Source organism: Phoca vitulina, unplaced genomic scaffold (assembly GCF_004348235.1).
Source record: "Phoca vitulina isolate PV1807 unplaced genomic scaffold, GSC_HSeal_1.0 scaffold7, whole genome shotgun sequence".
In the NCBI taxonomy this organism is placed as follows: domain Eukaryota; kingdom Metazoa; phylum Chordata; class Mammalia; order Carnivora; family Phocidae; genus Phoca; species Phoca vitulina.
The window spans coordinates 14,775,295-14,790,268 of record NW_022589710.1 but is presented as its reverse complement, the minus strand read 5'-3'; the positions used below and the strand labels follow the sequence as shown (position 1 = coordinate 14,790,268).

Below are 14,974 nucleotides of genomic sequence, written 5' to 3'. Positions count from 1 at the left end.
ACAGTGTAAGAGGGTTCACCTTTCTCCACATCCTCAACACCTGTTGTTTCCTGAGTTGTTAATTTAGCCGTCTGGCAGCGGTGAAGTGGTATCTCATTGTGGTTTTGCTTTGCATATCCCTGATTAGTGATGTCTTGAGCATCTTTTCATGTGTCTCTTGGTAATCTGTATGTCTTTTTGGAAAGATGTCTATTCAGGTCCTCTACCCATTTTTAAATTAGATTGGGGTTTTTTTGGTGTTGAGTTGCATAAGTTCTTATATATTTGGATATAATCCTTTATTGCATATATCATTTGCACATATTCTCTCCCATTCCGTAGTTTGCCTTTTAGTTTTGTTGACTGTTTCCTTTGCTGTGCAAAAGCTTTTTATTTTAAAAATTTTTAAAGATTTTATTTATTTGACAGAGAAAGAGAGAGCACAAGCAGGAGGAGCAGCAGAGGGAGAGGGAGAAGCAGGCCTCCTGCTGAGCAGAGAGCCCATTGCGGGGCTCAATCCCAGGACCCTAGGATCATGACCTGAGCAGAAGGCAGACACTTAACCAACTGAGCCACCCAGGTGCCCCAAAGCTTTTTATCTTGATGAAGTCCCAATAGTTCATTTTTAACAGCAACTTTTTTTTAAGCCTTTTTTTAACAACTCAAGATAAATTAAAAATTAAATGTAGGGTGCCTGGGTGGCTCAGTCATTAAGCATCTGCCTTCGGCTCAGGTCATGATCCCAGGGTCCTGGGATTGAGTCCCACATCGGGCTCCCTGCTTGGCGGGGAGCTTGCTTCACCCTCTCCCAGTCCCCCTGCTTGTGTTCTCTCTCTCGCTGTGTCTCTCTGTCAAATAAATAAAGTCTTAAAAAAAAAAATTAAATGTAAAGAAACCCCAAAGTATACATGTACTAGAATATGTTTGATTCTTTATTAAAGAAATATAAATCAGTACAAAATTTTAGTTTAAGATTGAAAAAAAAAGAATACAGTTCACAAAACTCAGCATTGGTAAGGATGTGGAGAGAAAAGTAATCTTATCTATAGTTGGTAGAAGTATAAATTTGTATATTTTCCAACATGTTTCAAATGTCTCATTGACCCATCAAATTTATATATGTGAATTTACTTAAGGCCAGTTTCAAAAATGTCTCAGAATTAAAGTGAAGCTCACATTAATTCTGGAGAAAATTTGGCTAAGCATTAAGATGGATTAATTTTTATCACAAAATGACAGGCAAGCTGAGAAAAGTGCCCTTGTTAAAAGACATTATAAAGTGATGGACCTTAATATGCTCAAAGACATGAGAAAACTTAATTAAAAACTTAAAAGTTGATGCTGGGTGGTGGAGGAAGAGGAATGAGGAATATACAGGGCTGTCATTGTATTTGTCACATTTTATTTCTTAAACTGGGTGATAAGTTCACAGGCATTTGCTATAATTTTGCTTATGTTTTAAAAAAAAAATTTTTTTTTAAGTAAACCCTATCCCCAACGTGGGGCTCAATCTCATGTCCCCAAGATCATAGTCATACCTACTAAGCCAGCCAGGCACCCCTTGGCTATTTTTTTTAAATATCAGCAATGTCATTACAAAGTAAAAAATATTTTAACTGGATGAGAGACAGTGATTAAGTGAATTCTGTTTGGATAAAGTTACATACTGTACTGATTTATTCGATTTATTGAAAAATTTATAATTTATTCAATTATTTGTTTGCCATGTTTAAATAGATGGTATCTAAGAAGACATATTTATTTTTAAACTGAAGACATTTTTAACTATATATGAAATGTTTGGGACCTTGGAGTCAAACAGAAAAAAATGTATAGTTGTAGCCAAACCTACTACAATAAAAACTTCAGGAGTAGTAGCTGTAAATGAAGGTGCTATGCATTTGTTACACAAGTATATCCAGCTTGTATGACATTCTACAGGAATACCTCTCACCATAAGTAAGAATACACATGTATCATTTGAGTATCTTTAATTGGACTTTAATTTTTATTTTTTATTTTTATTTTTTAATTTTTTAAAGATCTGAGAGCGTGCACTTGCACACGAGTGGGGGAGAGGAAGAGGGAGAGGGAGAGAGAGTTTCAGGTAAACTTCCTGCTGAGTACGGAGCCCAACGTAGCGCTCAATCCCATGACCCCGAGATAATGACCTGAGCCAAAACCAAGAGTTGGATGCTCAAGGGACGGAGCCACCCAGGCGCCTCTAACTGGATTTTTAAATGACAAGATTATGTGTGTTTGCACATGTGCACCCATATATATGCATATGAATGTGTATATAAACAAAATAAAGTAACAGTGGTTTGAATACCTGCCTTGAAGACCTGAAACACTAAGTTGTTTCACTAAGGGGGAAAACATAGGATTCCACGACATGAATTAATAAAATAGTATATCTATCTGAAGAAATCATCCAGAATTGAGATACATAAAGATGCAAAAAACAGATTCAAAGATAAGGAGGAAAGACTGACATCTAACATAAGTTTAAGCTGAAAACAAGGAGAAAAGACAGAATCAGATAGGAGTATTTAAAGAGATATTGGTTAAGAATATAATTCCATCAGGGCAGAGATTTTGTCTGTTTTTTTTCCAATACTGCATCTTTAAACCTAGAAGATAGCCTGATATACAGTAAATGGTTAATAAATATTTGTTGAAAAAAATATTTGTTAAATTATATTGATTTCTACTCCCAGTAATATGGAAAGATAGTCACCTAGGCTAACCATCCCACTGAAAACATTCAAAATGCCTGGGTAAAATGTAAAAAGAAAATCTTTAAAACATTTATGAGAGCACAGGGAACTATTGTCAAATGAGGTAGAAGATGAATGAGTTTTTCCAGGGACAGATACCAAAGAACTCAAATATATCTGAGAAATGAACCAAAGGAAAATAAATGAGAAATGAGGAGAAATAAGCATTTTATGCATGATAAAGTTGATAGTGTGGATTGTTGGATCAGAAGAAGAAGTCACAGGCACAGCACTTTCTATGTTAACTTAAAAATCAGGTGGCTTATATATATACCATAAGAAATGTATGCATATGTTCATCAAAACATGTGAACAAGTATTACTGGTAGTAGCACTGTTCATACTGGGGCTTCAAACTGTGTGGAAACCACACAAATGCCCATCAACAACAGAATGGATACATAGATTGTGGAATATGCACACAATAGGGTAATACACAGCAAAAAAAAACATAGTTACAAACTGCAAAATTAATGAACCTCAAAACCTAATGTCGAACTAATATAAAAGAATCCATTTATATAAAACACAAAAACAGGCAATAACAATTATCCTGAGTCCTAACAAAATGCCATGTTCATAGATTGGAAGACTCAATGGGGTCAATTCCCAAATTAATCTACAGATTCAAAGCAATTCAAATAAAAATCCCAATTTTTTAGTGTGTGTGGATATTCAAAGGCTCTTTGAAACTTACACGAAAATGCAGATAGGCAAGAAAAGTCAGGAGAGTCAAGTAAAGCAAGGTGGGAGAATCTGTTCCACCCGATATTGAGACTTAATATGAAGCTAATGTATTCAGACAGTAGTATCAACTCAGGCATTGAACAGACCAGTGGAACAGAATAGAGAGCTTAGAAAGAGATGCATGAATATATGGATACTAGATATAAGAGAATGATGGTACTGCAGAATAATGCGGAACAAACGTTTCTATAATTGAAGTTGGGCAATCTGACATTCATCTGGAAAAAAGGAATGAGACTTAACCCCCAGTTCACACCATAACACAAAAACCAATTCCAGGAAAATAACCGAGTTATTTGTGAAAATAAGATAATAAAGCTTCTCAAAGATAAAATAGGAGACTATCTTTTTTTTTATTTTTAAAGATTTTATTTATTTATTTGACAGAGAGAGGCACAGCGAGAGAGGGAACACAAGCAGGGGGAGTGGGAGAGGGAGAAGCAGGTTTCCTGCAGAGCAGGGAGCCCGATGTGGGGCTTGATCCCAGGACCCTGAGATCATGACCTGAGCCGAAGGCAGACGCTTAACGACTGAGCCACCCAGGTGCCCTGGAGACTATCTTCTTGACCTTGAAATGGGGAGAGGCATTCCAGGTCAAATGCATAATGTATTAACCATAAAAATATGGATAAAATAGAACATTATAATCAAGAAATCTTCCTCATCAAAAAATACCATTTAAAAAGTGAAAAACCAAGCTACAAAAAGATATTTGCAGTGCATATATTCAATAGATTCATTTCCAGAATAAAGACAGAACTCTTAAAATCAAGAAGACAGTCCCCAGAGGATATCTAAAGGGTTTTTTTTAAAAAATAGAAAACATTAGTCATCTAGAAAATGCATACAAAAATATATAACTTACGACATAGCGATTACACTTTTAATTATATTGTATATCCATGCATATGTTTACCAAAAGACATGACTGTTCTATAACCAAATTATTTGTAAGACCCTAAAACTGAAAACAATCTTGATATCCACATATTGGTGATAGATATCTACAGTGACATACAAAAATGAGTCACAGAAACATGTGGGCAAAAGAAGTTAAAATACAAAATACAGGAGTGCCTGGGTGGCTCAGATGGTTGGGCGTCTGCCTTCGGCTCAGGTCATGATCCCAGAGTCCTGGGATCGAGTCCCGCATGGGGCTCCCTGCTCAGCAGGGAGCCTGCTTCTCCCCCTCCCTCTCCTCTCCCCCTACTCATGCTCTCTCTCAGTATCTCTGTGTCTCCAATGAATAAATAAAAAAATCTTAAAAAAAAAAATACAAAATACATTATGATTTCATTTACATAGAGTAAAAAATAGATGAAAAAATAAACCATGGTGTTTAGGATGCATGAATCACTTTCAAAACCATGAAGGAAATCAAGTGACTACCATAAAGTCAGGATAGTGTTGTTAAAAGATAAACTTGAGATATGTTAAAATTTTGAAATTTGAGCAAACATTGATTTGGATCTGGGCAGCACTAAACCCGTCAGGAGCTAGGGGAAAGGCTCTTATATTCAAAGATACTGTGCTTTGACAGAAGCAAAGCAAGGAAATTATTTGGTTGGCTATAGCTGAAGCAATTGCCTTATCTGTGAAAGCCAAGTTGGCAGTCTGATTGGTTGTCCTCAAGTTTTTCAATTTCCTAACCTTGAGGCACTTAGAGGAATTTACTCTGGTTTAGGTTTTGGTTTGCTTAAGTAGGCTGCCATCAATTAGACCTTCCTTGTTTTATTTAAAAATGGTTACCTCTGAGGGCGGAAAAGGGACGGTGAAATCACTGGAAGGGGTACTTGGGTCCTGGCAGTGTTCTAGTTCTTCACCTGGGTGATTCCGTATGTGTTAGCATTCTGACAATTCATGGAACTGTATATGGTGTTTTGTATACTAGTCTGTTTTCCAAGATAAAAGAGCAATATATTTGTCCATGTGAGTCAGTTACCTAGTAATACATTTGACAAATGAGGTAAGACCTTTATGGGAAAGGCATTAAAGGAAACCTGAATTATGAAGATATTCATGTTCATAGTTTGGGTCACTCGTGATCCACTCCTCTACTATCCCCAAATCTGTTCCTTCTCATCTCAGCTAATGGCAATTCATTTCTAGTTGTCCAGGTAAAATCTTTGCTCATTCTGACTTCTCACACCACATAGTCCACTAGCATATCCTTTGGGAGCGATCTTCAAAATATACCCAAAACATGATCACCACTTCTACTACTTAACCATCTTGGCTTAAGTCACTCTATTTTGCCTAATTATTGCAGATAGTCTCGTCTTTGTTCCTGCTCCTGGCCTCATTTCCTCTTTTCTCAGCACAGTAGCCAGAGCAATTGTTAACATAAATTTTATTATCCCTTAACCTATCTGCTCAAAACCTCTGACTCCCCATAGATAAAAGCTAAAGGACTTAAAATGGCCTGTAATGCCCTATACAAGCTAGGCCCCCGAATTACCTCTCTGAAATACTTCACTGCTTTTCTCCCTGGTTACTCCGCTTCAGCCACAATGGCTCCTAGCTGCATCTCAGCTGTTTCAAACAAGCATACCTGGATGTGCTGCAAGAGAGGAAACTGAAGTTGGAAAGACAAGAGATTGAATCACAAAAGCCATGTTAAAGACCTGTCATAGTTTACTGGTAACATTGCCTATAACGCACAAGGCCCTATTCTAGGTATTTGAAATAAGAGTAATGGGTTAAAAATAATTTTTAAAAATCTTGCTCTCATGGAGCTTGCATTCAAATGGGAAGTAGACAGTAAACCAGAGTGGGGTAACTATACAACATCATGGTAAATGGTATGAAAATAAACCAAGTGGACAGTGAGGGCAAGTGGTGGTTATTACAAAATCAAATAGAATACTCAAATGGCAATAGGAAGCAGTTGTAGGCATTTGAGTATCATTTTTGGGAAAAGATCATGCTAGGGGACATAAAGAAAAGTGTAAGAAACTTTCAGATTCCTCACATTTATTCTTATCAAGTTTCAGTCTTCCCCATTGACTTACTAGCAGGAAGATCCAAGCACGTAAATAGCGAAAATGTTTTCTGGGCTAGGTGCTTTAACGGCATTACCTCAAGAAGGGAAACTGGGTGCCTTTTACACAAGGATTTCAAGTTGTTTTTTTTTTTAATTCATATTAAGTATTTGAACCCTGAAACATTTAATGACTTCTTTTGACAGCATCGGCTCCTATTACCACACCATGTAAACATTAGTAGCTTTACTTTTAAATTTGTCAATTTATAAACAATTTATTACTTTGGTGGGTTTTGCTTAGCCTAATTACTAGAGTATACATGTGTACAGTCACCAGAGTTCTAGACCCAGTACACAGATGAGCTCTAGAATGGAGGTACAGCTCACTGAAGATCAAACTATCTTCCCATTTCTGTGGTTGTACAAACCTTGGAATTTTAGAATAAGCAAAAGGTTTCCTTAAAAGCTCCTTAGATGTCTCCAAACTAATTTCAGTCCTTAGTCTCTAGCCCTATCCACCTTCAACTTCTACATTTTCCACAAACAATAATCTGAAACATCTAATAAGAAGACCCATTATCTTTTTCCCCTAGGAAACTGTCATTACTTCTACATTCTAACATTTCTTATATTTTGGTAAGAAACCAATTACATGGTTCTCTGAAAATAAATTCCATATAATTTCACTTTTAAGGGCAAAGCATTCATTGGAAACAAAAAGAAAAAGCCAACCTTGTTTTAAAAAAATGAAGTCTTCCAATTTGTAAGTGCATACCACTGGTTAGAAAACTTAAAATAGAATTCTACATAGAATTTAAAATTGCTCTTCCTATTCCAAAGATCTTTTTTTCTCCTCATGCTTTTATAGTCCCATTACCACTCTCAACAACTGAGCTTAAAGCCAAAATTATTTCTAAAAGCAACAAATTGTTCAAATTTTTCAGGTAAAAATGAATGAACAAAACTTAATCTGTTCAAAGGATCTTAATACAATTATTTTAGATTCATTGAATAAGGATTTTAGGAACTAAGTTACGTTTATGGTCGTCCCTTTTAGGTTTTTACCAACCTTTCCACGATCATGTTTCACAGTATAAAATTTATACTGCATGCTAGAGATTATTAAAGCCCTGGAGGAAGTGACTCTTGGTGGAAACTGGCCCAGGAATGCAGGTAGCTAGCTCTGCAGTTTGAAAAGTTCTACTCATTTACTGTTTAAAGGACTTTTTAAGGAATACTTTAACATGTTCTCTTATATTTTTACAGTGCTGGAAATGCTTACTGACATTTTCACTGTCACCAGGTACTTGTCAAGGGAAGAAATAATAAACACTCAGTCAAGCCTAAGGCTAGTCAGTGTTAAGTTATGAACTCAAAGGCCATTTGCAATTAAAGTGCTCTCTTGTATAAAAGCATCAAAAAGTTAATACAAGTACTAGTCTTAAGCAGTCACACAAGTCTAAGCCACATTTATTTGCACATGTATAGTAATGGCAACAGATACTCCAAATTCATACAAATTTATAAAACAACAAAGTTAATAATCAGTTGGTACACTTGTGTGTTATCTTGCTTACAGATTCAAGTGTAGATGAACTTCCTTCATTCTGTAAACTTTCATACAATACTTAACAAAAACTCTTGAGAACACATATTGGCATGTTTCAGTTAGAGCCAACACAAAAGTTAAGACAAGACCACAAACTCAAAAACCAAGTTTGGAATATACTTTTCTACCTCCCTCCCCTAGAATGTGATTATTTTCTTCAACAGATGTATATGCTATATCACACAAGTAGCCATGGAGACAAAAGAATGATGCTCCCATAATCATGAAGAAAATGCCAACCAAATCATACTGTTTTATCTACCAATAATGATTTATATAGGAGAAACGGGGGAAATGCTTAGATTAAAACAACAAGGGAGATTAGAAAAAAATAGTAAATGATTTTGAGAACTATGTTCCCCCTGAAAGCTGCAAAGATCTGACTATGACAACTCAAAATCATCGCCTAAGGCAAATAAAAGTGAAGAAACCTTCAAAGACATTCTAATCACGTTCAGTATCTAGTGATAAAAGCGGAAAATGGTATCAAGAGGGTATTTATAATACAAGTGTCAACGAGGACATTCCAAAACTAATGAAAGAAATGCACATTTATTTCTACAAAAGCAATGTATGATACAGAATTAGAAGGGAACAGACTTAAAGATTTACCTATTAAAATATACAGATTCTTACTGAAGAGTATAGGATATTTAAAAAAGATGACAAGGGATGTTAATCTTTTTTTATTATTATTATTTTTACATATTTTGGAACCTCACATAATTTTGATAAATAACTCTTACAAAATTATGCAAAAAGTACAAGAATGTCTGGTAAACAAACAGTCTGTATTTTCCAAAAAGATTTTTTACAACATGCAATTCTTAAGGCAGCATCCTCCTTACAAGGAAAGGTAATCCTTTTACTCATCAAGAAATCTTCTGCTGCAAAGAATAGGCTAAGAAAGCCTGGCTTCTTCCATTAACGCCTTTTGTCTTTCCTGTCTGATTTTCGGTCTCTTTCACTTCTTGAAGATCTTTTGCCTGATCGACTACTCTCTGACATAGACCTCTTTCTGTCGGACCGGGAATTCTTATCCTTTGATCCTTTTGTATCTCTACTACTACCACCTTTTGAAGATTTGTGACTTCTTTCTAGTCCTGATGTATCCCTTCGCTTCCGATCCACGCTCCTTCTGTGCTTTCTGTCTCTATTATGTCCCCGGCCCCTACTCCGACTTCTACTCTCACTACTGCTAGTGCTGCTGCTGCTGCTGTCTCTGCTGCTACTGCCACTGGTGCTGGAGCTGCTACTGGAACTACTTCGACTACTACTGCTGCCACTGCTGGAACTGCTGCCACTGCTGCTACTGGTGGAGCTGCTGCTAGAACTACTACTGCTACTGCTGCGGCTTCTACTCTTGCTGGTTTTATTTCTAGCTCGACCTCTACTTCTGCTCCTAGTTTTTGTTTTGGTTTTGCTCTCCGGATGTACTGTCAAGATTGGCTCTACTGCCACCTCAGTGAGTTTTACGGATTCCACAGGAAATTCCTTCCTCTCAGGTAGTAAATGCCCTTGCTCCTGAAAAACCTGAATTGGAGGCTGTAAAACAGCTAATGGCAAAGTCTCAGGCTGAGAGAGAGGCTGGGGTTGGAGTACTGCTTGGGGGTGGGGGTGGGGGTGGGGGTGGGACTGGGGCTGGGGCTGGGACTGGGGCTGGGACTGGGACTGCAGCTGCAGCTGGGGCTCAGGCTGCAGCTGCGGCTCAGGCTGAAGCTGAGGCTCAGGCTGAGGCTGAGGCAGGGGCTGGAGGTGAGCCACAGGCTCAGGCTGGGGCTCAGATTCTTTCTCTTCTTTTTCCTCAGGCTCATTTTCCATTTCTAGAGCACTGGCATTCTCTTTCACGGGAGAAAGAGATTTACATTCTTTATCTGGCTCAACTTCAAATTCCATCTCTGGCTCCAGTTCTTTGCTAGTTTCGTTTTCTGAAGGTTCTACACTTTCCACTTGATTGGTTTCCATTACCTCCTGCTCAGCAATTACATTTTTGACACTCTCGACCATCTCTAGCACATCCATAACTTCTTCTGGTTGACTATCCTGCTGCTTCTCACTTTCCCTTACCTCAGTTTCCTCCTCCATCTTGACCTCCATTTCCTGTTTTTGTTCCTCCTCCTCCTGTTCTTTCTCTGCATCACTATGAACTATACCTATTTCCTTTTCCTCTTCCTCTCCTGCTTCCTCTATTTCTACATCATTGTGCTGATTACCTGTCTCCTCCAACTCTTCCTCTCGCTGAGCCACCTTACCCTCTTCTTGTTCCGCCTTCTGTTCTTCATTACGCACCACCTGATGCTCTTTTTCCTTCATTGATTGTCTTCTAGGCCTAGCCTCCATTTTATTTATTTGTTCTGCAAATTCGATGCGTCTACCTTCAAATAAAGCTAAAGGATAAAAATTTACGTGTAAATAATTAAGAACATTCAAACTCACAATCTGACACTTAGGCACAAATTGTCATCAAGCTTTATCTAAATTTTTTTTGTAAAGAGATGATGACACAAGACTGATTATGCCAAGTAATTACAAACTGAAATAAAATGACACAAGCAAAGACCCCCAGAAACCTATATACTAAGATATTAGTAGCAGGTAACTACACCACATTAACTGATGGAAAAACAGGACAATTTTTTGCTATTTTACTTCACACTAGATGAGAAAGAATAAAACCCATCTTTGAAATAAAATCATTCTTATGCTATCATGTCATGCATTCATTTTTCCTGATCCCAGAAAGACTACTTATCTAATCCCATCTCAGTAGTGTCTATCCTTCCATGTATGCTCCTTCTCTGGATTACATCAATGTTCACTTTTTTCTTGCCTCATTAGCATTTACATCTGGCTAAAAAGAAGTCATCTTATTCAAATGCTTCTTAAGAAATACACATACATCAAGCACTACCTACAACATGGTAAATTTCAGGTTAAATTCCATCATAAGTCAAATGCTGAATCACAATTACAGGAAACTAACATGTATGTGTGAGTATATTACCTTAGCCATTTAGAAAATTTCACTGGACCTCTTCATGTACACTTACCATTCATTTTTCTCTGTGACTCTTCTATTAATTTTTGGGTAGCTGGACACATTCTTCCAGGAATATAGAACAAATGGGGCTTTGTCTTAGTTCTTATATATTTAATTATCTTGGCATTATGTTCATTCCATTCTTCTTGCTAAAGAAGAGGTAAAAGGTCATGTTTTGTAAACATGAAGGATTACCAATCTTAAAATTCCAATTCCAAACTACTACTCACCAGCTGCGCAAGCTCAACCTTCTGTTCTAAAAGGCGCAGTTCTGTCTGTTTAGCACGCCTCTCTTCAAACAGTTCTCTCCTCTCATTTTCAACCTGCTTTCTTTCTTCTTCTGCCTGCACTTCAAGTTTTTGTTCAATTTCCTGGCGCCTCTTTTGCTGAAGATAAATAATTATCTTTGAAAACTTATTACACATCCCGATTATGTAAAACATTACAACTTTACTAAGTTATCTTTATAGGTTTCATATTTGCAATTCAGGATACCAGTTAATTCAAACTTAGTACTTAGCATTTGAGGCTAATTGCAATTTCTTTCAGGAAACGGGGACTAAAGCCTTTCCGTGTAAAAATCTAAATGTCAAGGACATTAGACATATTATCAATAACTGTTCCACTTAAATATAACTGTTAGCAAGACTCTTTCATAAAACCTAAAAAAGAAGAGCACTGTCTCAGTTATCTTCACAGTTACTCTTCCTTCCAAATCAAAGAATGTGACAAAAGTGACATCCTGTCTTCAAACACTGTGCTTTGAAGCCTTTTATGTTCCCTAGGAAAGTTAACATACAAAAGCTGTAATAAAACTTTATTAATCTATAACCGAATTGTTATCTCCCTTTCCACCATAGTTCTCCTTTGAGAAGCAGTAACTTGATATTGAACACCAAGGACCCAATTTTGTAGCTTTAATAAAAAACCTCCAGAAAGATTGCAGTTAAGTAAACTGTGGAAGGCAGGTAATGTTTAGGCTTTTGCTTCCAGCGTGCCAATTGTTGTCTGAGTGTATAAGTAACTTAAAAGTTATAATCATTGAACTAGTTACAATGCTCAGTTCAACTCCCTTGTTTGAAAGAAAGCACTCTGAGGCTTAAAGAAATGAAGAGTCTTGTCCAAAACCACAAAATGAGATGGTTGTAGAGCTGAGATCAGAACCCAGGTTCTTCTGAGTCACAGACCAGGGCTCTTTGCACTGAAAGAGGACCCAGGACCCTGGAATCATGACCTGAGCCAAAGGCAGACACTTAACCGACTGACCCATCCAGGCGTCCCTGTAATAAACTACTTTTGAATAAAGAATCAAAGGAAAACTGTATAAATACCCTTTCAGTAGCAACAGTGGATTCTTGTTTAAATTTCTGAAGAGTGCCCATCAGTAAGCCAAATATTCGTCGGTTCCTAAAGAAGAGAGAGAGAAAATTCAATTTCGGTAGGTTCCACTTAAGACTGCCATTTCCTAAAAGAAACATACTACAGACACTTGAACAATTCTTAAATATAAATTTTCTAAAAATTGCATTGTTTGACCGGAATTTTTCCCCATAAAAAAACCTAAAGATACCTTTGCTTTCCCTTTTCATCCATATTTTGATCCTGGATAAGGTCTCTACGTGTGCGCTCTTTGGAGGTAGCTACAACTGAAGACTGCAAAGCTGGCTGCAGGAGAAAATAAATCTCAGTAATTTAACAAGCACAGGAAAAGGTAGCACTCTTAAATGTAGCAAAGATGGAAAAACCGTTCATCCCGTAAGTAGTTCTTTTCATCTCAATTACCTTTTTAACATCATCATCCTCTGGGTCGCTTTCTTGGCGTGATTCTCTCCTTGTCCGACGCTCCCCGCCCAGCCTGACATAGAAAAAGAATTTAAAAGACCACTGTAAAATCTGACTTAATACCAAGGACAAATGATTACTTCTACTATGACTTATTTCCAGAAGTCTCATTTTATCAATCTCCATCCCATTTTACTCTTTCCTGCAGTAGTAAAAGGATAAAATGTGTCACCAATGCCCAATCCAAATACTGATCTGTATTTCTCAAGAGGATCAAGTTTTTACAGTACAAGACAGAAAAGTAGCACAAACTATTTTCTCAATCTTATTCTCGTGATCTTTATTTTGGTAAAGTTTCTGTTACTGTTAGTGAAAAACTGAGTTCTGAGCAATACAGACTTAGTTCAGCCAAATACCAAGGGAACAGACTCAGTTGAAGTGGTATACTACTTAATTCTAACACAACTCAACAATATTTATTAAATAATTATATCTGCGGCTACCTCAGAAAAGATAAAGCATACAAGTATGTCTTGAGAACCTTTTCCTCCAACGTACCTACTGACTGCCCCTTCAAGGTCTCTCTGTTTGGCTGGGGGTCCTCCTCCACTATCTGAGAATCCACGCCTGCAATTAAAAATGTGCAATATAAAATAAATGAAATTTAAGATAAATGATATTTACCTTTAGCAAGATCATTTAGTTGAATTAAAAAAAAACCCTTCCAATTATAACAACCTTAAATGGGCATCCACTTCCAAGATGCTTTTTAGCACTTTAAAAAAATATAAAAATTAAGTATACACAAAATGGGTAGTTTATGTATTCTCCAGTCTCTAGTTTTGCATATAAATGAAGTTCCAAGATAACTATATAGGAAACTATAGCTGATCACAACTTTAAACAAAACAAACACAAACATATCTAACGTGGGCTCTACCACCAATTTTGTTTAAACCAATACTTAATTAATAAAAGTATCTATGGTCTTAGCATATAAATTAAGTCCTAAGAGAATCTTACCTCAGCAATAAACTACCACGTCCTCTACCTCCACCAGGACCAGAAAGGGCCAGCAATCTGGCTTGGATGGGCCTAAAAAGTATTTACAAATCAGTATGAAAATCACTTATTTAATGTCACCAAATACTTTCACGGATGCGGTACATCATAAAAAGAAAAATAACCAGAAAAGTTCTAAAAACACGGTTTCAAATCCACGTGTTTGAAACAAGACAGGAAGTCCTATTTTAACTTCCTTGTTTTTTCAAGACCAGTATCACAGAAATTACATTTACTTCATTGCCACTACACACTAATAAACTTGGATCAGGCCCTAATTTCGCCAACTCCGAGGAAGCTCCACGTGGGCAAGAGGGCAAAAGCGCGGGGGACAGGCAGCGGACCGCGTCCCAGGAGGGTCTCTGGGCCAGCACCCGGCCAGGTAGCCGCCGGATGGGGAAGGGGCTTTGTGCTGCAGTTCCGGGCCTGCAGGGCCGAGGGCGGGAATCGGCAGCCCGGGCCTTCCTACAGACCAGGGAGGCATCCCGGCATAGGTAGAACCCACTCTCTTTCCTCGCGCACCTGAGCTCCGAGACCGAGGTCGAGGGCGTGGGAGACTCCCCACCTCATCCAGGACCGGATTCCACCGCCGCCCCGGGAACAGGCCCAGATGTTCTAGCCTTCTCAAGGCTAGCCACCCTTCCCGCCCCCAATTCACCCCGGCACGATGGCTGTTTCTCAGCCGGCCTTTCTTATCCGCCTCTTACCTCACGTCATTCGGATCCCGTCCGGTGAGCTTGCGAATATTCTCATCTACGTTCTTTAGGCTCTCTTTGGCCTTTTCTAGCTGCTCCTGCAAAGTTCTTACCGCGACCGCCATCTTCTCTCTGCAGCAGGCTTCGAGACGGCTCTACAGGCCGCGACTGGCTGTGTCGCGCCGCGAGACGCGTGAGGACTGACAGCAGGGTCCAGCCAATGACAATAAGCGTTGTTTTACGGCCTCAACCACTCAGCGTCCGGAAGAGGGAGAAGCTGCCTGCCTCTGTGACTCT

The 14,974-nt window shown here is 38.1% G+C and overlaps 1 protein-coding gene across 1 annotated transcript; it reads right to left on the bottom strand.

Annotated features, from left to right (window-relative positions):
• Positions 1-4,982: 4,982 nt before the first annotated feature.
• PNN (pinin, desmosome associated protein) lies at positions 4,983-14,964 on the bottom strand. The gene is made up of 9 exons (XM_032404990.1): positions 14,690-14,964; positions 13,944-14,015; positions 13,479-13,547; positions 12,921-12,993; positions 12,709-12,803; positions 12,470-12,545; positions 11,369-11,524; positions 11,149-11,287; positions 4,983-10,485 (listed from the first exon to the last, which is right to left on the bottom strand). Exons 1-9 carry the CDS (start codon positions 14,800-14,802, stop codon positions 9,023-9,025), a joined length of 2,256 nt encoding a protein of 751 aa, XP_032260881.1. The 5' UTR covers positions 14,803-14,964; the 3' UTR covers positions 4,983-9,022.
• Positions 14,965-14,974: the final 10 nt, after the last annotated feature.